A 16,738-nucleotide genomic window follows, 5' to 3' on the forward strand; every position below is an offset into this window, starting at 1 on the left:
TTGCAACGTAAACATGCAAAGAAGATCAAACACCCTTAACAAAAAAGGTAAAACAGTGATATAGGACGATTTTGAAGTCGATTTCAAAAATGAAAAAAAAAAAAAACAACAAAAAAACAAAACAAAACAAAACAAAACAAAACGATTGTTTTGCTAGATAAGACCCTTCTTCCTCAGATGGGATCGTTTACATCTGCATTTGGGATCGTTTAAAGCTGCATTTAAACTGCATTTTGGAAGTTCAAATGAGGCACCATAGCAGGCCATTATAGGTTGAAAAAAGCTGAAATGTTTTCCTCAAAAAAATTATTTCTTTACGATTGAAGAAAGAAAGACCCAAGAAAAAAAAAAACCAAAATCTTTTACAATAAAAAAAAAAAAAAAAAAAAAAAATTATATATATATATATATAAATATATATTTTTTTTTTTTTCTCAATTTTTGTTCCAGGCTCACTGTTTAGGGAAAAAGACATTTTGTGCTTTTTCATCTCCCAGAAAACTATTATCAGAAGGAAAAGGCACTGTTGTTATTCAAATTCTGTATTATCATTTCCTTCATTACAGCTCAGCTAAAGCAAAACAAAAACACTACTAAGTAACTTCAGTGCATTCAGCACACGCACACATACACACATACACACACACACACTATCGTACAGCTGTCAAATACTCCAGCAGCTGCTGAGGGTGACACTGCAATGAAACACACTCAAACCATTCTGGTGCAAGTATTCCCTTCATGCAGGATACTTCCCAACATGCACGTCTTCTACTATATATTTTTTCTCTAGAGTTCCCAGATGTCCAAATCAGAAGAGGCTATATTAAAACGTTTCTTATTTCTTGGTGCTTCTGTCCCAGTTTCACACCGGTTCCTCTGACAATGCAACACATCACACGTAACCTAAACAAAATATGCACAAACTACTAATACACCGCAAACAACAAGCCCTCAAACACAAACCACACTGACTGTCTGCCAAATGAGAGCAAAAATTGGTTTTACTGTCATACTTCCTTGACATTTCATCAGTAAGTGCACTAGTTGCAACATGGTTCAAGTTAAAGTGAATAACATTCAGCCCCTTCTGGTGTAAGTGAGACGACACATGAGAAATATTCATATTTAACCAATAAAAATTTGAAATATGAGGAGGAAAAGAAAAGAACAATGAGTCACAATGTTTTGCCAGAGATTGCACGATTCAATGTGCTCCACTGCCTGTCATAAATATGCAAGGACAAAGTTAGCAAATAACTGCATTGCCACTGGGACAAAACACACATAAATATCTCATTTAATTAAAAAAAAAAAAAAAAAAAAAAAAAAAAAAACATGGCTCAAATGCATATGACCTGATACTGGTAGGTTTGGCACAATCACAAACCTATGAACCTTGACACCAGGCTAAAATATAATTTATAATGATTTTTTTTTGGCCTACTGTCTCTCTGAGGCATTTAGATTCCCTTTGTGACTGCATCAATCTTAAGTAATTTCAAAAATGTTATTTCTCACAAAAGCTCAACATGCACGTGTTGCTCTATTGTGGCTGCGCTCCTTTCTCTGTTACACAATTGCACAATGACTCTTTGTACGCATGTCTTCCCTGTCTGACACGCGTTGAGTAACTCTGATTCGTCACGTCCCTCTGAGTGCCAGCGACAGATGGCTCAACGGTTTGTCACACGATCCCACTTCTTTTTACGACGCTTTCTGCCTGAAGACCACAGTCATGCAACCTACACGGACACACTCCAGCGCGCAGCCGCCAGCACTGCTGAATCAAACCCAATGACAGCCAATGAGGCCGAAGCTCTCTTACGAAAAATAACACCGACAACATACATTCTTGACTAAAACATAGACGCTCAATTTACAGTAAATTGAAAAGGATCCAGACACTGTGTTATGTAGCATTATTTTTTCATATAATATTGCAGTATTTATTAATATTCTAAATGTAAAATCTTTAGCATCTTTTCAGCTTTCATTTTAATTTAGAATTTTGTTAGGGGGATTTCTCTTTTTTTCTTAGTTTTTAAAAAATATTTGAAATACAAAACATGTTCAAAGCAATTAAAATAAATAATTCATACAGTTATTTTAGCATTATTTATATTCATTATAATATTTGGTAAAACTTTACAATAAAGTGTCATTTGTTAATATTACTTACTGCATTAACTAATATGGATGAACAATACATGTTTTACAGTATGTATTCATCTTTGTAATGTTAGTTAATAAAAACAGTGGTTCATTGTTCATGTTAGTTTACAGTGCATTAACACATTCTTAACAAGCACAACTTATAAATTTAATAATGAATTATTAAATACTGAAATTAACATTAAGATTAATAAATGCTGTAGAAGTATTGTTCATTCTTAGCTCAATGTTAACTAATATAGTTACCTAAAGTTAACTAGTGAACCATATCGTAAAGTGTTACCTATTATTTATTAATATTTTTGTCATTATATATTTTCAGTTTTAATTTAATTTTTGTTCAAATTTTAGTGATTTTGTTTAGCATTTGTATTATTTTTATTTCAATGCTTTAATTTACATTTATTTCAGATTAGTAATTTTAGTACTTCAATTTAATTTCATTTATTTTTTTCTTAAAGTTTTAATCGCTAACATTTTTATTTTACTTTATTTCAGCTTTATTTCAATTACTGAAAATGATTTTTAATAGCTTAGTGCATTAATGTTAAACACAACTTGTGATTTTAGTAATGCATTAGTAAATGCTAAAATTAACATTAACTAAGATTAATAAATGCTGTAGAAGTATTCTTTATTTTTAGTTCATGTTAACTAATGTAGTTAACTAATGAACCATATTGTATTGTTTATTAGTATATTTTTTCGTTTTTATTTTATTTTTTAACATTTCTATACTTTTTTAAACTCATTTGAGTTTTAGTTTTGGTAAGTTTTTTTTTTTTTTTTTTTGTTTTTTCTCAATTTAAAGTTTTATGTCTAACATTTTTATTTTCATTTATGTAAGCTTTTTTTCAATTACTGAAAATGATTTTTAATAGTTTAGTTAACAATAACAACACTATCCAGAAAACTGAAACTTTAAATTCTATTATTAGTATTATTAAAAAAAATAAAAACAAAAAATAATTAAATTATAATGAATTAAACTAAAAGTAAATTTGGTCAAAGTTTAGCCAAAAATCACTAACTTAAAACTGCTTTTATTAAAAAAACAAAACAAAAAATAGCCTATAGGTTTAATAGCCTATGTTGATAGTACAGCATGAACTTGGATGCCTTTAGTCTGCTAATACTGCATTCAAAAAATGGCAATTACACAAATTAGTGCTTCATTACTAACAACACTTCAGTTTAGTCAGTTATAATTTTATAATGTATAAAAACTATTCAACGTTAACTGCAACTACAACTACTGTGGTTTAATCATTTCAAATAGCAGTTCCCAACCTTCTACTCCAACGATTTTTATTACTTTTCAGATCCACTCAAACTTTTAAAACCCCTGACATGAGAACAGCACAATTTTGGTGGAAATGTGGTATCAGTCAATGCAATGAGGAGGGTACAAACTCTTATCTGCTCAAAAACGTCAACACATGTTTTTTCTTAGCACACTATTTTTCTCCAAACCATCTAAAATACAGTTCACAACCAAGGGTATTATTACACAATTCACATTACCCATCCATTAATTCTGTGTAACTTCATAACTCGCCTGAGGTCAACAACTGTGAATGCAAAAGCACCACACCTGCGTGCTGTCATCCAACCCTCACCTGGAACAAAAATAATGCTACACACCTGAACAGAAGTGCAGAATGATGATTAAAATTGGACCACAAACAGATTTTAACATCTTCAAGGTAAAACTAGAGAAGTCTCCGTCTACAACCACAAACCCACAAGGCTTGAGTAAAAAACAGGTTTAACCTGACACGGTAATCCATAAACAGAAACTCCTGGTTATTTGCTAAATATGAGAAGTTCTCGACTAGTTACACAAATCTTTGTAAGATCTACTAGAAGCAGATGTGCTATAAACAGAACAAATTAGGGAAGTGCACTGTAGTTCCACCCAGCAATCGTTTCTTCATTCTCACAGTGATCTCACCTGAGTGAATAGGTATATCCCGTGTTATCCGGAGTACAGTGAGGAGGAGTGTACGTGTGCAGACGGGAAAAATCCATGGTAATTTGCTGACCACGCTGTAAAGATCAAACCAGATGTGAAGAGCTGACTTCTCAAACTACGGCAAAAGCAAACGTGTGATGATGGGTGTGACTTCAATGTATAAACATCACAGTCACACCCATGAAAGCATGCACACACACACACACACACACACAGTCTGCAGTTCAGCCTGCCTCTGGAAGGAATCCTGATCGGCAACATAGGAACAACTTTAGTTTAATTGTTTAGTCTGATGCAGGTGATCCAACACAATGCTAGTGGTAACTACAGACAACACCACTTTCATAGTAAACTGTACTCTTTAATGTGGAAACACTTTATCTGATATTGTTGATCAAACAGGAAGTGGCAAACCACACCTACACCTTCAAAAACCAACAACACTGTCCAGTGTGACTCGCACTAACAGGACAGTGAGAGCAAAGAAACTTTAATACGTAATGTATTTAAAGAGATATGGCTCTCAGAGCTGGATAGTAACTGATTATATGTAATCTGGATCAAGAACTTGAAAGTAAAGTATCTTTTATAATGCTTGTAATCAGATTACAGTTACTTTTTAATGGACTACCTGATTACACAGTATTCACGCCATGGCAGCAAATCATTTACAATTTGTTGATTCTGAAAGAATTACTGTCTGTTCTAGTGCTGTCAAAATGATTAAATCGCAATTAATTGCATCCAAAAAAGTTTTTTTGTTTACATAATGTGTATATACTATGTATATATAAATACACACACAGTATGTATTTTGAAAATATTTACATGTTTTTCTTAAATATATACATGCGTGTGTGTATTTATATGTACATAATACATGTACACAGCACACACACATATTATGTAAACAAAAACTTATTTTGGATGTGCTTAATCTAGAGCTGCGAAACGATTAGTCACGATTAATCAATTCAAAATTTGTGTGTGTACGGTGTATATATAAATACAAAAATGTATATATTTAAAAAATATTTGTATGTATTGTATGAATTTGTATGTAAACACTTGCATAATTGATATTTATATAAATATTACATATAAATCTAACATTTTTCCTTAATATGTACATGTATGTGTGTGTATTTATAAATACATAATAAATATACACACTGCACACATATATTGTACGCATCAAACATAAACTTTTATTTTGAATCGATTAATCTTGACTAATCGTTTTGCAGCTCCAGATTAATCATGATTAATCGTTTGACAGCACTAGTTTGTTCATGTAATGCAGGGATGCCCAAACATTTTTGTAAGCCAAAATACTTTACCATGACAGATCATCACTTATTGAGTACTTTTTTTTGCAGACTTTTAAATGATTACAAAAAAACAAACAAACACATTTTCATAATGTAATTTTTAATATTTTAAACAGTGCTGGGCAACGATTCATTGCAATTAATCACATCCAAAATAAAGGTTTTTGTTTATATAGTATACGTGTGTACGGTGTATATTCATTATATATAAAAAGACACGCACACAGTATATATTTTGAAAAAATTTACATGTATACATTTATATTCATGGAATTGATATATATACATGCATGTGCGTGTATTTATATATAAATAATAAATATACACAATACATATACGTATATTATAAACAAAAACTTGAATGCGATTAGTCGTGATTAATTGTTGCCCAGCATTAATTTTAAATTAAGGTTAACTGTATTGACATTTCAGTGTTTCTTAATGACAAAATGTCCTTAATTACTTGCAATAATGCTGATAAAGTCAATAAACAATAGATGAGGAACTTATTATTTTAATAATTGAACACGCATTCATACGTTTTCAGTTTTTGGATGTTGATTAATGATCACACTGATATGGTAAAAGGGTAAACAGGCAAACAAATTATTTCTATTTTTAGTGTTCCAGTATTTTAATAGTTCTTACATTAAGCTTAATGTAATGCTTAATGTACTTCATGATGTTGATCTAAAAAAATAAAAAATAGAATTTATTTTCTCTCTTTACTTTTTAATCTCAGAAGGGTACATTTAATGGCAAAAAGTAATCTAAAAGTAACCAGAATACATTACCTAAAAATGAGTAGCCTGCCTTACTACTACAGTTTTCATCTTGAATCTGCAATCAGTAATGGACTACAATTTGTAAGCAATCTACTCAGCTCTGCTAGCCAATCATAAGTACTGAATGAAGACTTCTAACATATTTCATACATAGTGCAATTCTCAGGCAATTAAATATTATTTGATAGCTGAGCATTACTAGCTACACTTATATTCATTAAAGAAAACTAATTAAGCATCATGAACTACGCTGAAAAAAAAATGTTCACTCAGAAATTACTAGTAAATTTCACAATTACAAAAAAACAGCAAGAAACACATTGAATTAAACAATTCTGAAGTAGAAACACTGAAACAGCATTTTCTTGCACAACGTACTACGATAATCTTTGCTTTCGATTTTTACATTTAATAAAGAACGCATCTCAAGTTAATATTATAATTAAATTTGTTACCAAATTATAGACAAAAATATAATTAAATGAATACTAGTATTAGGTTAGTATTATGTACCAATGAACAAAAGTATATTTGTGACCCTGAACCACAAAACCGTAAGTCATAACCAAAACCAAAAGTCATAAGGGTAAACTGTTTTTTTTTTTTTTTTAAATTGACATTTATACATCAAGATGAATAAATAAACTTTCCATTGATGTATGGATTGTTATGATATTTGACGGTATTTGTCAGATATCTGGAATCTGAGGATGCAAAAAAAAAAAAAAAAAAAAAAAAAAACAGTGAGAAAATTGCCTTTAAAGTTGTCCAAATGAAACACGGTAGGAAATTTACAAAATACCTTCATGGAACATGATATCCTAATATCCTAATGATTTTGGCATAAAAGAAAAATCAATCATTTTGACCCATACAATGTATTTTTGGCTATTGCTACAAATATACCCCAGCGACTTAAGACTGGTTTTGCGGTCCAGGGTCACATTTTAACATTAACCTTAATATCAAAGATTACGTAACAAATGCTGTAAAAATTGCTGCTGTTAGTTCATAATACCCTTTGCATTAACTAACATAATTTTAACTTACTGTAAAACGCTACTTAAATTTTCATTAAACTTTATGATTTAATTAAATCACAATTTAAAAATGCCTGGTTTTGTTTGTTGTGTTATCACTAACATAATTGAATGCTTAGTTTAGTCATCTGCAGACTAGCGGACCTTAAACTAACCTAAACAACCACTAAGAGTTTAACTTCGAACTTTAAACTTTACTCATTACTCATGCTATTATAAATACTAAACTCATTATGACATAAAGAGTCAGCTAAATCCTGGACCTTTATTGAAGTGCTGAACAAAAGAAACGCTATGGTATCAATTATCACAATATTCAGATAATAATACACTGAATCCCCAAAACCAAATATCATGCTCATTTTGTTTACCTTTCCTCTAAACGCACGTCCTGACATTCTCAAAACCAGAGGAGATCCAGAAAACCACTCTCCAGTATCCAAGAGACAGGCTGAACATCCAGAGAAAATCTTTTCCACCTCTTTTTCTCGTCTAAAACGCACATTTCACAAGCCCAAACAAGCACAGCTATGTTTCAAACATGACCTGCCATAGTGCAATAAAACAAGTCTATGGTGGAAAGCATGAGCTCCTTTCTTTGTGCATAAAGACAGAAAAAAAAGTCAGGATTTGTTTTTCTATCATGATCTGTTCACACCTTCTTGGCCTTTTGCGTCTGTATCTCTTGTGGAAAAGGTGCATTTGCATTTATAAACATCAACAACTCTCCAGATCTGACGTCTCATATCTGCACCTCTGCTACATTTGGGATTGCAACATTGATTGCGTCTCAAAAACTAGTGAGCTGCCTAACTAGACAGCACTTCTGGGCATGGCAGATGCGTTTGGGACGTTCAAACAGATCTGTATTCCCATATCAAAGAACTTTCGATTCGATGCATGAAAACTGACTCGATTTTATTGTCTAGAATGAATCTACAATGCTGACTATGTAGGCAGCTCACAAGGTTTTGAAACACAACCTTGGACTGCAACAATATCAGCGCAATTCTTTTATGTAAATGCGTAAAGAGATTTTTCCGCACTTCAGTAGTGTTTACTTCTGAAGATTGCATACTATATCATACATCTTAGAAAAACAAAGCCCTGGTGCGTGTATGACAGTTAATCCAGGGCCATGTTTTCTGTCAAGAGTTTGGAAAGAAAGGAGCTTCACTGACTGCCCACCATAGACTGAAGAAAACACACACAAAATATCAACGTATCTGCGCATATGGCTTGAATGAAATCATAAATAGCAACAAAAAATTCCATCACTTGCCAGTTTGACCATCAGTTTCTATAATCTCTTGTTGTTTTGAAGATAGTCCAGTTCAGAAATGACAATCCACTTCAAGGATGCGCACAATCTGCGCCGCATCTCGACGGCAGATGTATAAAAATAAAAACAAACAACTGTGTAACCCAACACCAGATCCGAATTCCGCGGTATTCGTGGGAACAGACAAAAGTTACAAGCTTGACTCGCTATTACTACTAGGAAAATCCCAAAATGGCTTCCACAACAGAGCAAAGCCAGACGGATAAAGTCGTTCCTCCTATTTTCCAGACTCAACTGTCAATCACGCCGCATACTTTGAATCTATTGGTGGAAAACACGCGAGTCACGCCTTTCGCTTACGTCACACAGATTGGATATAAGGATCCAAAGCGCCCGTCCGTAAATCTGTCAACAGATTCACTACAGCGTGCAGCGATGTAAATATGCGCATTTGGCGTTAAAATAGACAGTAAATAAATGACAAGATTACAATCTTTACGGATAAATACCAAATGTAGTTAAAGAAACACAACGTTAGTCTGACTTTAGTCACATTCTCTCGCAAAACTGTTATTTTGTCGGAAAAAAAAAATGACCCACTCATTTTTAACAGTTGACTTATAAAACACATTAAAAATGCAATTAATTTTATCCAAAAATAATAACGTAAATACACGTCTTTAATGATGAGCATATTTTCCAAGTCTTTTATATTATTTTTAGAATGTAAAACTCATAAAGAAGCATAAAGAAACGGTTTTAATATTTATAACATTTTTTTAACCAAATATTTATCAAAAGCTCATACATTTTTATTTGCCACTGACATACTGATAGACTGATTCATGAGTTTGATTCATCCCGTTTTCTTTACCAATCCATTGTGCCAAAGTTTAAAAGCAGCTATTGCGCAACTGACTTCATCTCCAAAACAAAAAAACCACAAGTCTTGCAATATTTAGCAAAGCAATTCCAAAAGCTGACTCAAGATGCAAACAAAATTGATTTTTCTTTAGTTTAGACACAATGTCCCTAACGGCCATTGAACAATCAGTCAATCACATTATTTTTCAAACACAATCCACTTTTTCTTTTTGCAAAATCACAAACCCAAAACATTGTAGGCCTGCTGAATATTACAAAAAACAAACAAAAAAAACCCACAACATACCAAGACCGTTATATTTTATTGATCCCCAAAAGACAAATTTAGATGCAAAATATTGCAGGATACAAATAGATGGGAGGACCAAACCTGCAGAAATTAAAGATAAATAAATGAATAAATAAATAAATGTAATAACAGGAAAAAAAGAAAAGACTTGGTAAAAACAAATATATTTTAAATAAAATTTAATCCAGATTTTTTTTTATTACCCTTTTCCTCAATGTATTGTTTTCTGCACTCATTTAATACATTTATTTTTATTAATTTCTTACTGTTATTTAAACTTTCCTTTATTTTTAAATGTATTTACTCATCCGTTTATTGATTTTTTTTTTATATTTATTTATATGTAGTCCCACATGTATTTATTTCAAGATTTATTTATTAATTTCTTTATTATTTATTCATTATTCATTCATATTTCTTTTTACTTTTCTGTGTACAACATGGAAATGAGGGAGGCATTCTTTGCAGAGCTCTGGTGAATCACTGTAAAAAATAAATGTAAAAAAATAATAACAATAATGATAACAATAATATTAATAATAATAATAATAAATATAAATAAATAAATAAATAAATAAATAAATGTATGTAGAAACAGGAAAATAAATAAAGACAAAATGGCTTCATAAAACAAATTTCCTTTTCAATAAAATGTAATCCAGAATTGTTATTTAAGGGAGGCGGTCCTTGCGGAGCTCTGGTGAATCACTGTAAAAATAAATGTAAAACATAAACACAAAAAATAATATATAAAGTCTAATCTAAATCTATCTATCTATTTATATTTAATTTTTGCATATTTGGGCCTCCATACAAGCAGATGCAAAAAAGGTCTTACTCAACAAATGTTATCAAACTGTGCCAAGAAACACAAATGCTCTGCAATCATTTTGCGTATAGACCAGATACACAAGTGTAACTCATCTACTTCTCAAAAAGGAAATCATGGACATTGCTTATTTGTATATCTTGCAGTTGGCTCGCAGTCTACAAGCTAAACTTTAATGCTTAACTTTAACACAATTTAAAAGGTTAAAGAAAAGTACAGCAAAACAATGCATTGCATGATCAGATTTATGTGTCTCTTGGTGATACTGCATGATGGCAATTGCAACATGTGTCCTGCAGAGTTTAGCTCCAACCCTAATCAAACACACCTGCCTGTAGCTTTCTAGTGATCTGAAAGACGCTGATTAGCTTGTTCAGGTGTGTGAGCTAAACTGCAGGACAGTGGCCCTCCAGGACCGAAGTTGCCCATTAAACTTTAATGCTCAACTTTCACACAAATCAAAGGTTAAAGTAAGCTACAGCAACACAATGCATTGCATGATCAGATTAATGGGTCTCTTGGTGATATTGCATGACTTTATTTAGCAACTACTACTCAATACGAGGCCAAATACACTGTATGACAGCGCCATCTGCCGGTCTTTCAGAGCATTGCAGTGACGTTCAAACACATCATAATTAAACATGTTTGAAGAATGAATGCACGTACAGGGTGGAGTTACCGCCTAACGTGAAATTACAGCTTACAATTCAAACTCACTAACTTACTGCTTGGGAACAAAGAGGACTTTAAAACAAACTACATTTAATGCTGCTATACACTCATTTAACACATAACTTACAGTGTCTTGCCCTTCAAATGAGGTAGAATTATTACTTCATACACTTGAAACGTTGTCTGCCTTTTCACTATTATTTAACAATGTGAGATAATCACACCGAATAGCAAAATAAGTCAGTATAATCGCTTATTACTTACTGTTTCTTTCGTCCTGAGGTACTTCTGCAAACTCACCCAGGCGGCGGCGGCGGCGGTTGTCAAAATCCACTGGTTAAGTGAGTTTAGTCCTTCAAATACAAACGACTGACTTATAACGAGCTGGAGAATCGACGACTCAAACGATTTCTGTAAGAACCGCGTCCAGCTACAGTTCACTGTGTGTCTGTAAACACATCAAGACTGAAGTTCAACGACATTTTCACGCTGTCCATCCACACAGACCAGTGGGTTTGAGCAGTGACTGGCGCGCAGCGAGGCATGAGTGGAAAACACGCCCACTGCAACTGCAGCGCATGACAGTCATTACACTACTGGAGCACAGATTACCAGAATATGATTTGATATAGATAGATAGACAGATATTTGAAATAGCCGCTTTCTATTTGAATATAATTTAAAATGTAATTTAATCCTGTGATCAAAGCTACATTTTCAGCATCATTACTCCAGTCTTCAGTGTCACATGATCGTTTAAAAATCAATCTTATATGCTGATTTGCTGCTCAAAAACATTTATGATTATTATTATTATTACTATTATTATGTTGAAAACAGCATTTATCTGAAATAAAAATCTCTTGTAAATTATATAGTATTCAAAAGCTTATATATATGCTGTTATTTAACAGTGTTATATACTGTAAGTTAACAATATATATATATATATATATATATATATATATATATACACATTTATATATAATATATTAATAAATATATTTTTGGGGGGGTATAGAAAGTAATACTTTTATTTAGAAAGGATGCTTTAAATTGATCAAAAGTGATGATAAATACATTTATAATGTTACAAAAGATTTCTATTTCAGTTAAATGCTGTTCTGCTGAACTTTCTATTCATAAAAGAAACCTGAAAAAATTCTACTCAGCTGCTTTCATAGTAGTAGTAGTAGTAGTAATAATAATAATAATAATAATAAACTAAGTGTTTTTTGAGCAGCAAATCAGAATATTAGAATGATTTCTGAAGGATCATGTGACTGGAGTAATGATGCTAAAAAATCAGCTTTGAAATCACAGGAATAAATTACATTTTGTTAGATCAGGTCCCCACGCCAGACAATTAGGATCCAGCCCCGGACACCAGATCCCGTCAGAAAATATCAGTCTTTTGGTAACAGGACAACCAGTCAGCAAGCTGTAGTTACCCCAACCCCACTAACAAGCAGGTTTCTGTCAGTTAGGAAGTTGACCGATGAAAGCCAGAAAAGAGCAGAAGCAGGAGACAAAGTGATGATGGTAAAAAAAGGTATAACAGAATTTATTGAACAGTTTTAGTTGCGTATGTCTCAATGTTCAGACTTCGTCTGGGGAGTACAGCTCAAAGAGCAATGATATATCAAACGGATTCAACATCCCATAAACCTTGAATTTCCATAAACATCCCCGTTATCTATTTCTTAGACCAAACAATTCATGGAACTGAACAATAAGGAAAATGCATAAGCAAGGAAAATAAAAAGAAATATAAAATATAAAAACATATAAATGAATAATATATATAAATAAATGATAAATATTTAAATAATCAAATAAATAATTAAATATGAATTATGTGAATGACTAATGATTGTAAAATGATTATGAATAATTATGTAAATAAATGATTATAAATTAAATTAAAAACAAACAAAATTTAAACACAACACAATAATTTGCATGGAAGGATCTAAGGATCCTTCAATTTTAAATTATATTCAAATAGATTTTTTTTTTTTTTTTTTAAATAGTAAAAAATACTTTTACTGTTTCTGCTGTACTTTGGATCAAATAAATGCTGGCTTGGTGAGCAGAAGAGACTTATTTAAAAAAAAAAACATTAAAAAAACGTTTGACCTGTGTATGTGTGTGTGTATAAATATAATGTATTTTTTTTTTACTTTCTCTAGACATAACTGCAGAAATAACATTCATTCATTCTGTTACAAACTACACAGTAAAAATAGATGGGTTATTTTTTTAACCCAATAGATGGGTTGCACATATTGGGTCACTATGTTGGGTTATTTTCTAAAACGTTGGGGTATTTTTTAAACATCGTTGGGTTGTTTTTAATAATAACCCAGCGTTCAGTTTAACTGGTTCCCGCGGCGACAGTTCAAATTTTAACGGACGACGGTGACTGACGACAGAAGAAGCTGCTGCTGCATCAGTATGAGGTGAGTAGTAGGGTTTTAATAACTCTTATAACATTATACTTATAAGAAGAACGTGAAATGCACTTCAAAATTGAACTTTTGTTGTTGTATGTTTGTTTTTTAACGAAGTTGTAGTTTCCTTTAGTCAGTGTATTGTAACGCTACCGCAGAGAATGATCTCGATTGTAAATGAATAACTAAACGTTAAAGTTAACTTAGCTGTCCCAGTTAGGTCGCTAGCAGTAATAAAGTAAATAAAAATTAGCAGAAAGTTGTAAAACTGTTTAGAGATGTATAACAGTGACCTAACGTTAATAATGTATGGTGAAATGTATATAGGAGTACTTATGTTACTGAAATCACCGTCTACCATTACTACAGGGTTAATATTATTTTACAGCTGATGAAGGGTTCTAGACATACGGTTTCTGACTACAGTTTGTTTGGTCGCACTAATGATTATCACATTTAACGTTGTATATGGGAAATGGCTAATGCTAAATGAAACATTGGTGTTCATTTGAACCGCGCCGCACGGACCATTCAACTTCGGTCCAGCACGTAACGTTCGCTCAGCGGCAGCTCAGAGAGATGCGCTCAAATTCGGCGAATTCTCTGTTTAAAAGAAAGTCTAAAAATAATCAGATTTTCCCAAAAGAAAGACGTGATGGGAGAAACGAAGCTTTTCAAAGTTTCGAATCAATTAAACGAATCGCTTCGCAAAATGATTCACCGCTTCCAATCGTTCGTGACACAACGGCGACGCCTGCTGCTCAAAACAGGGCAAGCGTCAGTTGTTTGGAAAGCGAGCACTAACCCACTGAGCAAACGACGTCCAAACGACGTCATTTCAACGTCTTTGTCGGAATATAGACATGATCTGCACGTCGGGTGGACGTCTCATGTTTGTTGGGAATTGTAATAACACTAAATGTGTTTTTATGGTTTATTTACATTCAGTGAGGAGTCAATGAAGGAAGTTTTATGCGACCGGATGACACCAGCATTGCTGCACTAATTCCAAGAACTCCTCCCAGGTTTTTAGCATTTTCAACGGTGAAGCAGTGGAACAGAAGACCTTACTACAAGCAGTGGATCTGTGTTTCAAACATTTCTACATGTATGACATCAACTACCCAAAGCCCCCTGCACCCATTTGCAGCACAGTCTTTAATATTCCAGGAGTTCTTTCAACACATTACCTCTTCCTTAGAAACTTTGTATTTATTGATCAGTAAAAACTTTTTATGTTGCTGATTATCAGCAACTCCAGCAGCCAGCAGATTTACTTTGTTTTATGATTATTATTATTGTTATTATTATTACTTGTGTTTATGATTTTTTATTTTTGTTTTATTGATAAAGGTTTGTATGTTATGTTTGTTGTATTTGTGCACATTTGTGTATGTGTTGATATAAATGAATATGAACTGATACACATTTATGACCATGGACAACAAAACCAATCATAAGTATTATGGGTACATTTGCAGAAATAGCCAAAATTGCATTGTATGGGTCAAAATTATCACATTTTCTTTCATGCCAAAAATCATATTTGTGTGTTTTGAATGTATTATATTTTCACATTCTTGTACACTTATTTTGTAAACATTTGCAGTATGACTGTTTTACATTTAAAAATATATTTGTAAAAAAATTATTTGCATATTTAAATAAAATATTTATTTGAAAACAAAGTAGTGTTATAGTGTATTTTTATTAAAAAATAAGTAAATAATTAAATAAAAACTGATATAAATGAATCTAAATAATTAACTCAACTGTTGGGTTACTTTTAACCCGACTGGATTTTAACCCAATTCATTGGGTTAAAATAACCCATAGATGGGAAGGTGCTATACCAACCCATAGTTGGGTTACTAGTTGGGTTATTTTTAACCCAACATTTTTTAGTGAGTATGATTGGTTTTGTTGTCCATGGTCATAAATGTGTATCAGTTCATATTCATTTATATCAACACATACACAAATGTGCACAAATACAACAAACATAACATACAAACCTTTATCAATAAAACAAAAATAAAAAATCATAAACACAAGTAATAATAATAACAATAATAATAATCATAAAACAAAGTAAATCTGCTGGCTGCTGGAGTTGCTGATAATCAGCAACATAAAAAGTTTTTACTGATCAATAAATACAAAGTTTCTAAGGAAGAGGTAATGTGTTGAAAGAACTCCTGGAATATTAAAGACTGTGCTGCAAATGGGTGCAGGGGGCTTTGGGTAGTTGATGTCATACATGTAGAAATGTTTGAAACACAGATCCACTGCTTGTAGTAAGGTCTTCTGTTCCACTGCTTCACCGTTGAAAATGCTAAAAACCTGGGAGGAGTTCTTGGAATTAGTGCAGCAATGCTGGTGTCATCCGGTCGCATAAAACTTCCTTCATTGACTCCTCACTGAATGTAAATAAACCATAAAAACACATTTAGTGTTATTACAATTCCCAACAAACATGAGACGTCCACCCGACGTGCAGATCATGTCTATATTCCGACAAAGACGTTGAAATGACGTCGTTTGGACGTCGTTTGCTCAGTGGGTTAGTGCTCGCTTTCCAAACAACTGACGCTTGCCCTGTTTTGAGCAGCAGGCGTCGCCGTTGTGTCACGAACGATTGGAAGCGGTGAATCATTTTGCGAAGCGATTCGTTTAATTGATTCGAAACTTTGAAAAGCTTCGTTTCTCCCATCACGTCTTTCTTTTGGGAAAATCTGATTATTTTTAGACTTTCTTTTAAACAGAGAATTCGCCGAATTTGAGCGCATCTCTCTGAGCTGCCGCTGAGCGAACGTTACGTGCTGGACCGAAGTTGAATGGTCCGTGCGGCGCGGTTCAAATGAACACCAATGTTTCATTTAGCATTAGCCATTTCCCATATACAACGTTAAATGTGATAATCATTAGTGCGACCAAACAAACTGTAGTCAGAAACCGTATGTCTAGAACCCTTCATCAGCTGTAAAATAATATTAACCCTGTAGTAATGGTAGACGGT

At 32.6% G+C, this 16,738-nt stretch overlaps 1 protein-coding gene across 6 annotated transcripts in view; it reads right to left on the minus strand.

Moving 5' to 3' along the window:
* The window catches only part of sun1b (Sad1 and UNC84 domain containing 1b), a 36,077-nt gene extending 24,297 nt beyond the window's left edge, over positions 1 to 11,780 (minus strand). For 2 of the 6 annotated variants that reach the window (XM_051105672.1, XM_051105667.1), the window contains exons 1-3: positions 8,589 to 8,856; positions 7,678 to 7,798; positions 4,130 to 4,224 (exon numbers count right to left, since the gene is read on the minus strand). In XM_051105672.1, coding sequence (XP_050961629.1) covers positions 4,130 to 4,224; positions 7,678 to 7,704 — 122 coding nt within the window. In that variant the 5' untranslated portion in view covers positions 7,705 to 7,798; positions 8,589 to 8,856. Of the gene's footprint in view, positions 1 to 4,129; positions 4,266 to 7,677; positions 7,799 to 8,588; positions 8,857 to 11,530 lie in introns of those variants that run through there. The other 4 variants (XM_051105668.1, XM_051105669.1, XM_051105670.1 and 1 more) reach the window with 4 other exon arrangements.
* Positions 11,781 to 16,738: the final 4,958 nt, after the last annotated feature.

Source organism: Labeo rohita, chromosome 3 (assembly GCF_022985175.1).
Source record: "Labeo rohita strain BAU-BD-2019 chromosome 3, IGBB_LRoh.1.0, whole genome shotgun sequence".
NCBI lineage: Eukaryota > Metazoa > Chordata > Actinopteri > Cypriniformes > Cyprinidae > Labeo > Labeo rohita.